The sequence below is a fragment of the Lepidochelys olivacea genome (genome assembly GCF_965140295.1).
Source record: "Lepidochelys olivacea isolate rLepOli2 genome assembly, chromosome: 6".
Taxonomy (NCBI): Eukaryota; Metazoa; Chordata; order Testudines; family Cheloniidae; genus Lepidochelys; species Lepidochelys olivacea.
The window spans coordinates 71,549,924-71,568,303 of record NC_140416.1 but is presented as its reverse complement, the minus strand read 5'-3'; the positions used below and the strand labels follow the sequence as shown (position 1 = coordinate 71,568,303).

Genomic DNA, 18,380 nt, shown 5'->3' with positions numbered 1-18,380 from the left:
ATCAAATTATTCAAGGCTTTCTTTCTGGTGTTCCAGAGTTTTCTTATTGATTCTTCTTACAAAGATATCCTTTCAAATCCTGATGCAACAGGGATCTGCAAATGCCTACTCATCTTAAATGCAGAAATATGGGGTCTCTTTGACTTCTTCATGCTAAGTAAAAAGGCTAGAGCTGCTTTTAGGAGCCCTAAAAGCCTCTCATCTGTCCAGAGAGAACTCCCCTGGTGCAGACACTATTGAGAGTGCCATAAGGTGTATGGAGAAAAACTGGACGAACTGAAACTATTAGTATATAAGATAAATTGTGTCTTAATTGGTGTGATACAGACTCAGTGGGATAAATCTCATGACTGCTATAAGGAGTATAGCTTGTCCAAGAAGGACAGGCAGGAAGAAAGGAGGAGGTGTTGCAGTATACATCAAGAATATGTACACTTATTCTGAGGTCCAGAAGGTGATGATAGGCAGACCAATTGAAAGTTTCTGAATAAAGATGAAAAAGGGGGAAAAATAAGAGTGGTGTCATTTAAGGGGTCTATAATAGATGACCACCAAATCAGGAGTAGGAGGAGGTGGATGAGGCATCTCTAGAACATAGAAATGTTGAAAACATAAGACCTGGTAGTAATTGACTTAAACTACCCAGACATCTGTTACAAAATGGCAAAACACAAAATTTCCAATAAGTTCCTGGAATGTATTGGGAACAATTTTTTGTTTTGCAAACTGGAGGAAGGAACCAGCAGGCAAGCCAGTTTAGACTTGAATCTGACCAGCAGGGAGGAATTGGCTGCAAATCGGAAGGTTGAAGGCAATTTGGGTAAACATGATCATGCAATCATAAGCGCCAACTCCGTGGATGCTCCAGGGCTGGAGCACCCCCGGGGAAAAATTGGTGGGTGCTCTGTACCCACGGGCAGCTCCAAGACCCGCCTCCGCCTCTGCCTCCTCCCCTGAGCACGCCGCCGTGTCCTCCTTCTCCTCTCTCCCTCCCAGCGCTTGTGCCATGAAACAGCTGTTTCGCGTGGCAAGCGCTGGGTGGGAGTGGAGAAGAGGCGGAATGTGGCTCGCTGGGGGAAGAGGCGGGGCCAGAGTGCAGGTTTGGGGAGGGATCTAATAGGGGCAGGGAGGGGGTGGAGTCAGTGTGAGTGTGGGGGCGGGCCTGAAGCGGGATGGGGGGACACGTGAGCACCTACCAGTGCCAATGAAAGTTGGCACCTGTGCATGCAATGATAGATTTCATGATTCCAAAAAAAAAGAAGTAGTGAAAGCAGCAAAATAAGGAAAATGGACTTCACAAAAGCAGACTTTAGCAAACTCAGAGAACTGGTAGGTAAGGTCCCATAGGAACACAATCTAAGGGATAAAAATTGTTCAGAAATGCAGAGCTAATAGTTAATGACATCAAGAAGGCTGAGGTGTTTAATGCCTATTTTGGTTAAGGTTCGCTAAAAATGTGAATGTTAACCAGATACTCAACACAGTATTAAGAAGAAGGAAGGAACACAGGCAAAATAGGGGAAAACAGGTTAAAGAATATTTAGATAAGTTAAATGTATTCACATCAGCAGGGCCTGATGAAATTCACCCTAGAGTACTTACGGAACTAGCTGAAACAATCTTGGCACCATTACAAATTATCTGAAAACTCATGCGGCCTGAGAGGACTGGAGAAGGGCAAACTGTGCCTGTGGTTAAAAAGGGGAACAAAAAGATGAGTCAATCTAACTTTGTTACCTGGAAAGATACTGGAACAAATTATTAAGCAATAGGTTTATAAGGAATAACCAGCTTGGATTTGTCAAGAACATGCCAAACCAACCTAATTTCCTTCTCTGACAGGGTGACTGGCCTAGTGGATGGGGGGAAGCAGTAGATGTGATTATATCTTCATTTTAGTAAGGCTTTTGACAAAGCCCCAAATGAAACTCTCATAAGCAAACAAAGGACACGGTATAGATGAAATTACTGGAAGGTGGGTGCAAAACTCGTTGAAAGATCATTCTCAGAGTAGATATTAGTGATTCACTGTCAAACTGGGAGGACATATCTAGCGGGACAAGTGCAAAGTACTTCCCTTAAGAAGGAAAAATCAAATGCACAACTAGAAAATGGGGAATAACCGGGTAGGTGGTAGTACTGCTGAAAAGGATCTGTAGGTTATAGTGGATCACAAATTAAATGTAAGTCAACTATGTGATGCAGTTCCAAAAAAGGCAAATATTATTCTGGGGTGCATTAACAGAATTGTTCTATGTAAGACAGGAGGAAGTTGTCCTGCTCTGTTCAGCAATGGTGGGCCACAGCTGGAGTACTTCTGTCCAGGCACCACACTTTAGGAAAGATGTGGGCGAATTGTAGTGAGTCGGGAGGAGAGCAACAAAAATGATAAAGTGTTTATTATTGACCTGTGAGGAAAGATTTAAAAATTAAAAAAGATTTTGAAAAACTCTGCATGTTTAGTTTTAAGAAAAGAATACTGAAGGTGGATCTGAAAACAGTCGTCAAATATGTTAAGGGTTGTTATAAAGAGGACAACGATCAGTTGTTCTCGACATCCACCCAGGGTAGGACAAGTAGCAATGGGCTTAATCTGCAATAAGTGAGATGTAGGTTAGATATTAGGAAAAACATTCTAACTCTATGGGCAGTTAAGCTCTGGAATAGGTTTCTAGGGGGGCTGTGGAATCCCCATCACTGCAAGTTTTTAAGAACGTGTTGTACAAATGCCTATCAGGGATGGTCTAGGTTTACTAGGTCCTGCCTCAGTGCAGGGGGCTGGACTTGATAACTTCTTGAGGTCCCTTCCAGCCCTACATGTCAGCATAAAGTGGGTTTTGTGTGGCTGATCAAGTGTGTATTTTTCTAGGGCTGTTATTCTGCATATGTAGCTAAATGTATAGCTTTAGATTTACTTCTGGGAATAGTTTTAAATGATGAATGATTAGACCCCAAAATATTTAGAACATTTAGTTCATATTGGGTAGGCAAAATTCCAGTTAACTTATTCATTCTCCTGGGTCTGTAAAACTGAGCTGGAAATCTGGTAACTTGTCTCTGAGATTTCCAATGCTTCCTGAATCTGGTGGGATCATAAATACTGGGAGAACTGCCTTTTCTCCCTATTACAGCCTGGCTTTACTACATCTATTCACTGACGAATGGATAATTTACTTTAAGCCAGTGTTTCTCAAACTGGGGTCTGTGGATCCCTGGGGGTCTCTGAGGGCACTCAAGGGGGTCTGCGGATCCCGATGGTCGACTCCTCCCCGCTCTCTATCTCCTGGAGGCTACTGAAGCCAAACCGGGAGATTTTAGGGACTAAAAGTCCGGCGGTGCAGCCAGGCTAAGGCAGGCTCCCTACCTGCCCTGTGTCCGCACCACTCCCGGAAGCAGTCGGCAGGCCCCCTGCAGCCCCTAAGGTGAGGGGCAGCGAGTCTCTGTCCGCTAAGAGTGAGAGATATGCCCGTTGCTTTCGGGAGCTGCCCGAGGTAACCGCTGCCTGGCTGGAGCCTACAACCCTCAACCCCTCCCACACCCAACTCCCTCCCAGACCCTGTACCGTGCACCCCCTCCTGCACCCCAATCCCCTGCCCCAGGCTGGTGAAAGTGAGTGAGGGTGGGGAGAGCGAGCGGAAAGAGGTAGGGCAGGGGTGAGGACTTGGGGGAAAGAGTGGAGTGTAGGTGGGGTCTGGGGACCAACGGGGGGACTTGGGGGTCCCCAAAATTTTAAATCAAAATCGGGTCCTCGGGTGGCTAAGTTTGAGAACTGCTGCTTTAAGCCATATTGTCAATTACTGTGTTATCTAGTTTGTTTAATCTGTGTTGCATTAGTCACCACAGTATGTAGGTACACATTATCTAGGTTGTTTCTCTAACCCAGGAGTTCTCAACTTCATTGAATCACAACCCCCTTCTGACAACAAAAGTTACTACACAACTGCAGGAGGGGTTACCAAAGTCTGAGCCTGCCCGAGTCCCTCTGCCCTGGGCAGGGGGGTGGGGCAAAGACAAAGCTCGAGCCCCATCACGCCAGGAGAGTGGGGCAAAGCCGAAACCAAAGGCTTACAGACCCAGGTGGGGGACCTGTAATCTGAGCCCCGCTAGTGAGGGCTTCAGCCCTGGGTGGTGGAGCTCAGGCTTCAGCTTCAGCCCAAAGCCTGGGCCCCAGCAAGTCTTACACCAGCTGTGGTGACCCCATTAAAACAGGGTCGCAACCCACTTTGGGGTCCCAACCCACAGTTTGAGAACTGCTGCTCTAACGTTTCCCCCACTTTTACATGTGTGTTCTTTTAAATAAACTAAAAGGCACAGATTTGACTGGTGACGTTAGAACAGTTCGCAGTAAGATGTTGATTAATTATGTTTCTTCTTTTGTGCTGTGTGGCAAACGACCTACATTTGACCTGCAGTCTTTGTGTTAAATGGGTGGGAAAGATAGCCTCCATTAAAATCTAAATCTACAGAATAGCTAAGTGTTTTTCTCTGCTCCAATCACCTTCTATTGCTATGCAGTTTTGATTTTGACACAAATTATAAATGTCAAAACGGGCTGATAGTTTCACTTATCAAGACATTTTGTACTGTAGACATTTAACATTTCAATAATTTAGAAAACTCACTTCTATCTCAAAACTATAGTAGTATGCATTTGACTATGCTTTTGTTTCAAAATGCCACTCTCAAAACAATAGTAATTATGGAAGCTTTAATTTCCACTTGCCTATCTCTGAATCCTAATTTAGCTCTTAAATGTCTGGGATACTTATTTTCTTTTCATCTTCATTTTCAATGCAGACTTTCTTTGGTTGAAAACAATATCATACTAAAGTACTACATTTGATGTAATACAAATTGTTGTTTGTACTTATTTAATTTCACTGCTGATAAAATACTGACTAAATCCAGGTTTTACAACTGTGGACTTCACAAATGTTATTGCTTTTATCAATGTTTCCACAAGTTAATTAGGTAATATGATTCTTCTCCAGGATTTCTACTTGGTGGGCATGTAGTACGTTTTTTTCATGGCCATGATGAGTGTTTGACAATCCCATCTACAGACCAGAGTGATTCACAGCAGAAGTGAGTGAACATGGATTTTTATACACTTTCTTTTTTTCCCTGAAAATCAAAGTGCAGCTTCACTTGCTGAGAAAAAGATTCCCTGACATTTTCTTTGTGTGAGGAAATATAAAACTATAAAATGTATATAAAGCGTGTGTGCATGCACAAACATGCGGAACTTTTATACAATTTCCAAATGCCTGGTACTGACAGTGGAGCAAACTCTGACCTCCAGAATACCCTTGCAATCTCACTGAGGTTAGTGGTGTTGCACTGGTGTAAATAATGGCAGAATTTTGTTCAGTGTGGAGAGAAATCACAGGCACTAATTTACTTGCTACTCTTTCACTAGAAGTCAGTTGCAACTAAAATCATGAAAATGAGTTGTGCAGTCATTAGGCTTCTTCTGATCTTATGTGTGTGTGTCTCTTTCACTTTAGTTTTAAATATATGTTTGGCAAGTGTCTAATATGCCCCAGTGTTCCTGCTTCAACAGGCAGCTTTATGTGCATTCTGAAAATGCTGTATACATACAGTGCTACAATTGAAAAAGTTATTATTTATGTTAATGAAGCAAGACCAGCTCATTACAAATTGGTATTTCAAGAACAGGAGAAATTCCCATGTGATTAGGAATGCCATCTGCAATAGTTTTTGAAGTTTACCCACAACCGTGATATAATATACTGAGATTGGTTTGGAGTTGCATTGTCATCATCAGGATTTCAGAAAAAATAAACGTTAGTACCCAGTTTGAACTGCTTTATATTCAGATCAGTCACACATAGATTCTACAAAACAAAATAAATTTGAAAAATAGGAACAGATGAGGGAAAAAAGAGAGCCAGCAAAATTAATTAGTAAGAACTATGTAAGAGAGACTGAAAATTACTTTGGTTCATGGTACATTGCTTGTGGGAAAGGGTTTTGTGTATTACAGTCCACTTGCTCAACCTGTTCCGGACAACCTGAAATTCCAGTATTACTATTGATGGAGCTGCCTAAGATGTGCATCTCTGATAGTCTTTTCTTTTGTAGAAGAGACATCTAATTTTTAAAAGACTTCTACAAAGACAGCTGTTCATAATGGTGCAATTCACACAGTGACAGAAGGCCCATTCGTGTTTCTGCAGCCACAGGGGACAAGAGGGCCTGGGCTCACTGTGTACCAAAAAGAAGTCCCTGCACCAGCTCAGAGTTTGATGGATGGCATGAAGGGGAGAACTGGAGGAAGTTCCTCTGCAAATCCTGCTTATGCAGATGTCTGCTGAGGAACATGGAGGAGCAGTAGTTACTACTTCAGCAAAACAGAAACGCTGCCTTGTGAGGAGTTTCTGCTGGAGCCATGTAGCTTGCCCCATGTTGGTGGGAGGGGAGTTTATTACCCCAACTCCTTACAGACCTGATTACTAAGAGCTTTGTGGATATTCTGAGAATTTCACCCCAAATTATTTGCATTCCCTACTCATACAACACATACTTGTTATCACTCCTGATATGCAAACAACAGGTTCATGTTTTTACATATGTTTTATTGAAGAAAAGGTCTTGCGATATAGAAAAGCAATTTCAGTTTTTAAATAATTCTATGTATTACATATATATTAAATAGGTGAGGGTGGTATTCATGCGTTCTATAGAAAAGGTTCAAACACAATTGCTATTATAAATCTTGCTTTCACATGCCTGGTAATTTTCTGAAACATTTATTTATGGGGCTAAAATTTTCCATGCTTGGCCTCTGTCTGAAGGTGAACCTTTTGGAAGAAAGGTTAAATAACATTCTTTCTGGAGTTACAGTAATTGTAAAAATAGTCTAACTACCATTTTTACTAAGTCTTAAGCAAAAGTGACAAAAGTGTTTAACTTGAAATTTGGCAAAGACTGAGTCCTCACCGAGGAGTGTGAACTTTGTTTATTCTGGGGTGGGGGACTTAAAACAATGCATGAGTGAAGACAAATTCTGAGCCTGATCACTAGGCATCTGCTAACGTATGTTAGTAGAGCCTAGGGAAGCCCTGACTCTTTGTGACAGCCCAGTGCACATTCTTCCTGATCAAAACATAGGGGCCTGTCAGACACGAGAGCTGCATCTCTCAGTGTGTTGCTGCAACAGTCTCGACATTGATAGTTCCTTGCTCAAACACACACAGCAAATCCCCCCACCCCAACCCCAAACAAACAACAGTGAGGGTGGGGCGGGGAACAACCAAACCCCTGACTGAACATCAGGGATGAGAAAAAATTGCATCAGTGGAAAAATGACTGATCCTTGAGATTTTTTTACTACATTCTACAATATTCTGCAAATTCCAAAATTTTAGTTAAAAAGAAAATTGTATGTTTTTTTCATTGTCAAGAATAATATAAGGGCTACTTCTCTGATAATCCAATCTTGCAGAAAATGTCTGTAAGTAAGAAAGAACAGCACAATGTGATCCTTGTTCCTTCTCTGATCCCATTCACCTTGATGTGTGAACTTCACAGCCTAATTAGGACTAGTTAAATGCTATCATTATTAAGCAAAGAACCTTTCATTTTTTCTTTTCCCTAAGATGCAAGCAAATTAAGTGCAAAAAGATATATAAATAGTATGTTCATGTTGCTGTTAAAAGTCACAAAACAGGACAAGTAATATTTTGGGGCTTTGGCTTTGTGTGGTTCGACAGAATACAGGTTTGTGTGTAGCAGTGTACTCTTAGGGAAAACCTAACATAAAAACTGTATCTAGAACTTTGTGTTCACTCTTGTCTTATGCACATAACAAAGGTTATTCTGAAGCCTGTCCCATGCAGTGTGGCATTTTTCTTGTTGCCCATTAGGTTTGATTCTAGATTATCAGAAACATTTTTGTTTCTGATGCTGTAAGGGAAGGCTCTCCAGTCTCACATGTTTAGTGTAGGCTAATGGAGAAATCACAAAGTGTGAGGACAATATTCAAACTGAATGGAGTTGGGATCTGATGTTGCGGTGAGAATACTTTACTTACCTATTTATTCCACCTCACATAGCTCTTTGTCAATTTTTTTTCATTTATGGTCATTTAGGTACAAATAGATATTCAAGTTGCTTACATACCCTTAAAGACTGCTGGTAAACAATGCTTAAATACAGCTCTCCAAGTGTATCTTGGGACAGATACTATTGAAGCACACTATTCATTACAGTGCTCACATTTTTTTTTAACATGGTAGCACATGGCTTTTGCCTCAGATTTATTAGGAATACTTTGGGAAGACAGCATCAGGGAAATTGCCATCTCCGAATTTTTTGTTAATGGAAAGGTTATGTTTAAAGAACAGTTATGTTCAGAAAAGTGATTATGTAAAAATGTCACTTCCTTATTCAGCAGGTCTAATCCATGTGTGTGTTCTCCATCCTTTCTGCTTTTATTAGTGGCCAAAAGTTTACGCTACTCTTTTATCTTGTTTAGAACTACAGAGCCTACACTGTTGTAAGAAAACAAGCTTGACTGATTTCTAGCTTGTACCCAATCTGTGGTAGTATAAATCAGTTTCCAGTTGCATGGTCAAGTTCTGTCCTCAGTTGCACTTATGGAAATCCCATCCAAGTTGGTTTGAATTCTGTGACTGTGGACAGAATTGGATCTGCAGAATCTTTACTGCAAGTGAAAATGCACACAAAGATCATAAGTTGAGTGTGCAGGCCGAACAGTTGGGCAAATAAAAACAATAATAAACAGATTTGATGTGGAAATCATAGAGATACAATAATGATATGGTCTCCACAATGCCAATTTAGTCACATTTCAGAATACAACTTCAGTTTAAAAGATATTATCTATTCAATGGGATGTAACTTGTACACAAGTCTATAATATTTTAATAGGCTTGTCAGAGCAGGAGTTCTGTAGATTTAGGTGTAGTTAAACTACTTTGCTGTATGCTCTATTGTAAAACAGAAAAGTAAATGTAAATAAAGAAAAAGTCCAGCCCCCTTAAGGGCTGAGCAGGTCTTCCCTCTGCAAAGGTAAATGGAATGAGATTTGGTTTGTGTAAGAAATTTTCTGGTCATCATTCCTGTCATTTCATCCAAGCACCAGAAGTGTTATAATATTTACCATTGCAGTGTAAAGGCCAGGGTTGGCCCTGGAAGTCAGTAATCTTAGATAAACATTCCTAAAACAAACCAGTCTGAACTGCCCTGTTAAACAATACTTCGTAAAATGAAAACCAAATCTCATTATATGGATCAAATTTGAATTTGACCATCAAACTTTTCATATTTTTGATCTTCTAACCAAGTGGACCCATTATGAGGTCTTTTTGTTCCACTGTTCTAGGTCTGTCCATTTTAACCCCTCTGTGAATTTTTTGGAATAGTTTCAATCGTTTGCATTAATAGAGGAAATACTTCTGCAGTTGGTGTGTTCCTTTGAACAAATACTAATTACTGACTACACTCTTGTATTTCTTATGCTTTCCTGTTGCCTTCTCCCACTTGAGAATGAAGGAAAAAACAAACCACACAGATTACCTTCCACAACTGTGTGAAAGCTACAAAAGAATCAGTAACTGGAAATTTTGATAGACACACTTAGGACTTGGTATGAATCAAGCATTCATGTTGAGTAGCTCAGCTAATGCTCCTTGAGAGATGGATGGGTGAATACATGAAAAGGACAGAAGCACCAACAAAAAACAAATTATTAAAGCCCACCTATAAATTCCTATGTTGACATGAGAGAGAGAAGATAACCTGTCAGAATATAAAATGGAAGGTCTTGCAGTTATGGAATAAAATCACTGATTCAGATTTGTTTCACATCTAGAATGAGCCCATCTAAATTAACCCTTCTGTCGTGCTCAGATTCTAGAGGAATGCACTGTAGTGTAATATGATAATTAATAATGTACACTTCTCTAGCAGTTTCTCTCCAAGGGTTCAAATTGTTTTCTGAACATTAATGAATTAATCTCACCACACCTTTTTAGACAGGTAAATGTCGTTATACCCATTTTGCAAATGAAGAAACTGAGATACACCACCATTAATTGTCTTGCCTAGTGTAACACAGGAAATGAGTGGCAGCTAAAAGAGGGCTTTTCCTGCACGGGCATGTACCTATATATTTCCCACCCCACATCTCTTCCAGTCACCTGTGGGGGGAGGAGAGGAGGAATGGATCAGCATCCCCACACTGACCTGGTCTGCCACTGCAGTTGAAAGTCACTCCCTGGCTTTCTAGCCCTTAAAGGGGCACACATCTTTTCCGACAAGCCAGACAATGGCCCCCACCAGTTAATGAGTGGGGAGGTGTGGAGTAAGACTCTCGCTAACCCTCCTTGTCAGTAGTCTCCTCAATGAAATATGTAGTCTGACAGTTTCCCAAAAGCACTAATCTCGCAGTTTGGAAGAGTGAAGCCTAGAAAAGAAGTTACTTACTTTAGTTCTTTTTCTCTAATTGACATGATGTAATAACTTTTCTGAAAGTGCGAGTAACAATACCACACTGTACATGTTAGAACGTTTTGCAAATGATCATAATCACAAACAGAGATGGGAAAAATCAGACCTGAAATCTCCACCAACAGCTTGAACTGGACTTGAATTTTAAATATTTATAAAAAAGTTTGGCTATTTTTCAATTTTATTCATATTTTCAAAACAATTTAGATGATTAAACCTTATTAACAAAAACATTAAGTCCACAAATAATTTCAGACAGTGAACAGAGTGTTCAATTTTGGCATACATTAATAGAAAAGAAGAGTTTAAATATTGTGTGAAAATCATTTAACAACTATACTATGCAATAAGAAAAATACAGATAAGTTATGAAGAGAGATAGTGAGGTTGTTTAAAAGGGATCCTAAAACATTTTAGAATAGGTAAAGCTGCTTCAAACTATAGAATCATTTTTTTCTGGTAACTGTGGAAAAAGTAATAAGTTAGCCAAGGGCTTTAACATTTTCTCATAGCCCAAAAATTTTAACATGGCAGAATTTAATATTTTTCATAGTTTCTGTTAGTTGATGGAGTAGAATGTTTTCTTTATCTCTAAGAAGAGATTTTGTGCTTTTTACCTTAGTCTTACAAAACTACTCTTGTCATTATATTTGTTTTCTTTGGTAGAGGGTGTGAATCACAGAAAATGTTGCATTAAGTGGGACTCCTTAAATCTTTCTCAAGGACGGTTGATATGGAGATAAAGTTTTCCAGCTGAATGAACAACTTTGCAAGCTACTGCAGCTAGTGGGAGGTAGGGGAGTAGCAATGGATGGACCAGTGGTCCCTTAATTCCCATACTCCCTCCTTCAGAACTCTGTTAATTAACATACTTAATCAATTGTTATTTTGTTGATGTTTTAAAAACAATTAAATATACCTTAAAAGAAAGATGATAAAGATTAAGGCATAAGCCTTAAATAAGTCATCTTCCAGCACAGCAGAATACTATTTGAGTACAGTGCTTTGTTACTCCATATACCGTAAGTATACACACAGTAATAATTGCATAAATCTTGCCCGAGAGCCCAATCATTGATGAAAAAAAGGAAATATAGCAATGACTGCCATCAAATTCCAAAAATAATACCTTTGGTAAACCACCCCCACAGTCTGTGTAACCTCCAGTTTGGATTTCTGTAATACACTATACATGGGGCTATCTTGATAGGCAAATCAAAATGGAACCAGTGAAGAATGCAGCAGCTTGTCTACAAAGAAGCATTTTACACCAGTGCCCCAAAGAGTGCACTGATTTTCTACTCACTCCCAGGTGCAATTTGAAGTGCTGATACTTACCGTTTCAACCTTATGTGGCTAATTTTACCTACCTGAGGGACTGCCTCTTACCCCATGCACCAACACAGCATTTGAGAACAGCTGATGCCTTTAAGATAACAGTCCTGATATTTGAGAGCTTAGAGGCTGGTGACGGAATGGAGGGACTTAACTCAGGAATTCATTTGCCCCTGTTGATTTGGCAGAACCTGAATCAGTTGACCTTCAAGAGATAGTATGATGCCAAACTGTTTACTTCATACCTTTTCCTGAATGGTTGGACAGGGGCTACTGGTGTTATGTTTATCTTTCATTTGAGGTAGTCTGTCTTTTTAAAATTATTTTATTGTTCTGAACTCCTTAAATTAAGTGTTTTTGTGAGGGCTATTTGTTCAATATTTTTCTTTCATATTTTTAGGCAGTGTTTCCCTTTAGTAAATGCAAGGGATGAGTCTTTCTAGCAATAAAAATGCAATGTTCCTGCAGATAGCATTGTAATAACTGTCTCACAACATATAATTGGAATTATAGTACATTACAGTACTTTTATTTGTGAATATGTACAGATATATGTACAATCTTTGAAATTCAGATATTGATCTAACAATGAATTTAAAACCCTGAAATTATATTCTGATTACCCAGGTTGCTGTAAATTACAGCTCCTGAATGTGTTCAGTTTTCTGTAATTATATTTACTATCGTACTTCTATGTACATACAGCCTTATTAATTCATACTTGTGATTGGGAACCTCTATGAATTAGAGATATTTGTGAACAATCAAGTGACATAAAATTGATCTGGTGTTTTTGAAGTTACAAAATTTTTTATCAGCACCTAAGACGAAGTAGCTGAGGAAAGAGAGCTACAGATCTTTCGACACTGCAAATTTAACAACAAAAAATCAGATGGTTGTGGATCAACTTAAACTCTTACATAGACCGTGCAGTTGATGAGTAGGAATCTGGTCTCCATTCACCTCCACTTAACATGGCTGGAAAAATAGTGTTCAGTGACGTAATAAGTTATAAAATCCTTGTATTATAAGTAACCACATGGAGATGATCTTTTCAATCTGTCCGCAGGAGGGTATTGTATGAAATAGGAGGAGCTGGTGTTCGTGCAAGATCCTTGTGGAGAGTGGAACCCCTTCGTATAAGGTACTGTAATTTTGTGCCAGTGTTGTTTGTAGATCCCATTAAATTACTAGGAATTTGATTGGATCTTCTACTATGGATTATCCAGAGGTATAGCTTGATTTAAAATTTTTTCCCTGCTACTTGACTTATTTTAGTCCATCCATTAATATTAATAAAAACTAACCTGTAATAATACAAAGATAAGGAGAAATATTGAACATATATCTCAGCAGAATTGTTTGTGAATATGATGGTTTTTAAGAATTTTCAGCAGGTCTTTTAAACCTCCAAGTAGAAATGTTCATTTCATGTAATTTTGAGATTAATCTTTGCTATCTGTTTGTTTAGTTGGAGTGGCAGTTACATCAAATGGGGACAACCTTTCCGCCTTCGACACATTACAACAGGACAGTACTTGGCACTTACTGAAGAACAAGGTCTTTCACTTTTAGACAGAGGGAAGTCAGACACAAAATCTACTTCCTTTTGTTTTAGAGCATCAAAGGTAAATAATTATGAAGCTCTCAAATGTTAGATCAAAATAGGTTCCAGCATCTTAGAGAATTATTAAAAGGAAGAAGCAATTGACAGTGATTTTGAATACAAATACTGTACAAGAATAAGTAACTCTGGTTGAAGATGGTAGTGCGTTTTTTGCATCTTAAAAACTTGATACTATGTTGAACAAATTGAGATTATTATATGCTGGAAAAATTATTAATAGGCAAAAAAGATGACAGACTATCTTTAGATATAATTATTCTAGATATGATCATAGAATCATTTTAGTTGGAAGGAACCTCATTAAGAGAGTCATTATTATCATGTATCATGGTAGGATTAATTTCACTGGGACAAATTCTGTCCTGGTTCTCACTTTAGGTAGTTGTGTAGATAGTAGTGGCATTGCAAGTGAAGCATTTCAACCCAGGTTCCTAGTTGGTCAATCTCTAAACCACAGGTTCTCAAACTGTGACCTGTAGAGAGCTGCTAACTAATCATATGGTGCTAGCATTTTTCCTCATTTCCAGTTGAGAAAAACAGTACAGATGGGAGGGGGAGAGGAGATGAAAAACAGAAGTAGGCAGTGTGATTAACTGATTTCCAGCAGGTCAAACATTTATTATTCCAAGGACAGCTAAAAATGCATAAATACTTTACTGATATTACTTTTTAATGTAAGCAATTGTTGTAGTTGCCACAAGGATGATGTGATTGGAAATGGGAGGTTAAGTGGTCTACATGATCATGAAGATGCATGAGGGAATTTCTCTGTTATGTGTGATCTGAACTATGAAAAAAATAGTAGTTTGAGAACCCCTTTCCTAAACCATCCTTGATAGACAGACGGCTACTGTCGTATTAAGGCAGATACCGCTTTTTTTTAAAAAAACACAAGAACAGTGCTTTTGACCAGTGGAGTCAGACTAACAGGTTAGCAGGGAATTATCCTCTGACCTCTGATCACTAGATATTTGGCTAAGTAATTTTCCAGCCCCTTCTGGTATATGGAGGCTATGCAACATGGATTGCATGTATGATATTGCCTGCACGGCGTATCAAGTGGTGGGGGACTTTGTCCAGTGGACACCAAAGGTGAGTTGCCTCCTTTAATTGCAGGGGCAGGGCTTGTCTGGCAGGCTGGTAGTAAGGAGGTAAAGAGGCAGGAAGCAGTACAGCCAGACCAGGCTGTGGGAGGGGAGGGATGCTACACTTCTCCACCTGACTGGAAGGTGGGAGGTATTTATATCTAGAACAGTTCTGGGACCAGGTTAGTAGTAAGTGATTTAAAGGAGGAATCCTTTAAAGGAGCAGAGAAAGGAGGTTTGGGGCTTCTACAACTAGTATGGCAGGGGGTTAACTCTCCCCCTTCTTTATAAACCCCTTACGCATACATGAGAGGGGTGGGGGTTCCAGCATGGGATGTATGGGACCAGGATTGGAAAATGGAAGGTCTAACAACAGCCCCCCAAGTATATGGAATTACCTGCACTGTATAATTTTAGCTCCCAGGTACACCCCGATATTTAAGTATAAAGTTGCAATAATTAAAGCCACATCCAGGACCTCCTGTCCTCCTTCCCGCATAGCCGAACAGTGAAGCAGGTATGTGGTCTAGCCTCAGGTATTTCCAGTACTGGCAATGCTGCAATTTACTGTGGCAACTTCACCCACTGCATAATTCCTTGAGGTTTCTGCTATCTTTTAGCCTGTATTTTCCCAGATATATTCTTTAATGCTATGATTGAAACATTTTGAACTCTTGACAAACACCTTAGATAAGTAAATACTTGAAGTTAACTTCCATATTCACAGTATTTCCTATAGTAAGTATTGGGAAGCTCAAGGGAATGTTGCAGACACTGAGGTAACCTTACCTATTAATTCTTATTCTGTACTTGTTGACAAGAATAATTGCTTCTGAGCTCCTTACAAATACTGCTTTGTGTTTTTTGTAGACAGGTATCACGTCTCCCCTTCAGGTTTCTTTTTTTCTGAATAATAAGCCCTTTTCTCTTAACCTTGCCTCACAGTACCATCACTGTTATTATTTAGACTTCTGTCCTCTGAACTGCATTCCTCCTGATCTGGAAGCATGTTTAGGACTTTTCTTCTCTCCATTCTTTGCACATTCACAATGCACTTCATTTCCAATAACTCAATTGCTTTTACACAAGCATCTCTGATACTAGGAATAATTTTTAAAAATATGAATTCATACTAGATTCTTTCTTAATGTCTCCCTATAAAAATAGAGCAGAGGTGAAGAAGTCTGCACCTTATAGAAAACTAAAATTATTGTATAAATTTTGTGGAAGTTTCATAGGCAACTGTACTGCTTTAAGTGAAGATGGCTGGAAAGATGTTAATGACAGATACACCAACTAGTTTATCTGTTTTCTGTGGCCATTACGAACAACATTTTCAAATGTAGCATTTCCTGCAGTCCTATTTTGTCCTGATTTTTTTCTGAGGTATTGAGCACCCATAACTCCCACTGAAGTTAATGGGAACTACAGGTGCCCAGCAGTTTTAAAATCAGACTGTTATTTAAGTTTTGAATATGGATTTAGGGGCCCACTTTTGAGCACCTCAGTTTTAAAATGTCAGCTTATATGTTTTAAGGGAAATATTCTATTGTGAGTGGAGAGGCAACAGTTTCCCCACAGCTGGTGGGTGTAATCCTGCTTTGAGATGGGATGTTCCTATTCTAGCACAGTACTTGGCATACTCTGCTAAACTGAGTTCAGCTGCCATTTATAAAACTTTCTGGGCACAACTATAGAAGAACTAGGATTAATTCAAAAATAATATTTTTGTTTCTTTTTTATTTTTTTTAATATTTCAGAATTCATATTTTCTACTTCAGGTTTTATTTTCTTAAAAGTATGTAAAGATAAAAATAAATTATTAACATCAGAGTCAAAGTAAATAACATTCTAATGCATTTAAAAGTCACAGATGACTCATACAGTAGCATTTGGCTTCGTTTCTACATATCTGCCAAAGTGTAGCTATCTTTGGGGATTAAAATGGCATTAGGATGCTGTAATAGTTTAACAGTTATCATAAAGCTTAATTCATTTTTGGTAGAAGATAATGAAATAGGTATTTTAGATTTCTCTTTATATGATAGTTTCCAAATGTTCAAATATTCATTATTAACTATATATTTTATATTTGTCACCAACTAAACACTGCATTTCACATGCAGAATTAAAATGGAAGGAATGTTTTCCTTTTTCCTTTATATTAATGTAGAAGAGAAATTAGAAAGTAGACTTCAAGCTTTGTATTTTCTGAGTTCAGGGACATGGAGCTATAGGATTGAAGTATTCAGCAGCAGCAATAAATAGGCATTGACAAGGTGCAGCCAGAGGCTCAGTGAGCTGGCTTGATCAGGCTATTCTTTTTATAATCCTGGACTGCAGGCCTCTGCTTCTGTCAAGTGGCTTTAACTTTTGCCAAGTGTTGTTAATAAAGGGAGAAATGGAGCAGGTGAAGATACCATTTTAATTATTGTCTAATCTACCTAATCATTTTTGGGATGGGTGAACTTAACCCTAAGGACCTTTCCTTACTGCTGTTTACAGAAGGACTACAGATGGGTCAACATAGTTCTAATGGCACCTTAGAGACTAACAAATTTATTTGAGCATAAGCTTTCGTGAGCTACAGCTCACTTCATCAGATGCTCACAAAGGCTTATGCTCAAATAAATTGGTTAGTCTCTAAGGTGCCACAAGTACTCCTTTTCTTTTTGCGGTTACAGACAAACATGGCAGCTACTCTGAAATCTGTCATAGTTCTAATCACATTCCTGTCCTTCCCTTCATAACAGAAGCCTCTCCTCGGTCACCACTCATGCTCCTGCTTCCCTCTACGAAGTGAGAACACCCAACTTTCCCTTAGTCTATTTCCCAGACTTTTGACAGAATTTGCCCGTCCTCCTAGTATACTGACTGCATCATACAGCCTACCCTCCTCCATTCTGTCAGCCTTCCCTCCCTGCTCTTCCATTTGTTTGATTGCTGATTTTTTTCCTTGCCACCAGCCAGACCTCCTGGTGTGATTTGTTTTCCTCACCTGATTGGTTCCTGTCCTGAGAGAAGCAACCTGAGCACAGGTTATGAGGAGGGAAGAGAAGGGTGTTCCTTGCAGGTGGAAGTGCTTAGGCACTACCATGTTATGGGGTCTGTATAAATACTTAAAGAGAGACCAGGCTTTTGCCAAGAATCCTGACCTATCTACCATTTCAGCTTCTAGAAAACAGCCCTCTTCCCTTGAGAGTGGAACCAAATGTCTTAGCTGAAATCATAGGGAAACTGGCCAGCCTCCAAGGAACAAAACAGCTGGGGGGTTACCTAGTGTCACAAGGTTAAAATAAGAACTGACCTAAAAAAGCCAAAATTCAAGTTGTGTATTTATTTATGAGGTAGAAAAACTTTGGTTTGTGGCTTAATATTATTAACAGGGGCACAGTTGGAGGTTCAGTATAACTTAATTTAATATTTTATTTTGATAGCTAATGTTGTATTAACATAGCTTGATTTCAACATCATAACATGCTCCCTTTAAGCTTGTACTGAAGTAGTTTTGTTTCCTTTGGCATAAGCTTCACAGAGTTAGTACTATAGTCCTTTACATGTTCAAAGTTCTGTGCAAACGTTAAGCGATTATTCAGCCAACATTAATAATTGGCACCAAAATGATTTTATTTTATTTGTGACATTGTATTATACTCTTTTTAGAAGTTCATAACGTCATAATGTCCTCACCATAAATATGCACTGAAATTAGATGAAATTTCATCTCATTTGGACGTCACAGTACAATCTCCAAAAACTTGATCTGACATTTTCCCATGGTTTTGACATTGTAATGGCATCCCCAAGGAGTACATGGTAATTTCATTTCATCTTGG

The 18,380-nt window shown here is 39.1% G+C and overlaps 1 protein-coding gene across 1 annotated transcript in view; it reads left to right on the top strand.

Moving 5' to 3' along the window:
* RYR3 (ryanodine receptor 3) overlaps positions 1-18,380 on the top strand; it is a gene marked incomplete at its 5' end in the record, with an annotated part of 579,989 nt that overhangs the window by 144,948 nt on the left and 416,661 nt on the right. The window contains 3 exons of the mRNA XM_084631721.1: positions 4,992-5,085; positions 12,902-12,976; positions 13,304-13,460. Coding sequence (XP_084487847.1) covers positions 4,992-5,085; positions 12,902-12,976; positions 13,304-13,460 — 326 coding nt within the window. The remainder of the gene's footprint in view (positions 1-4,991; positions 5,086-12,901; positions 12,977-13,303; positions 13,461-18,380) is intronic.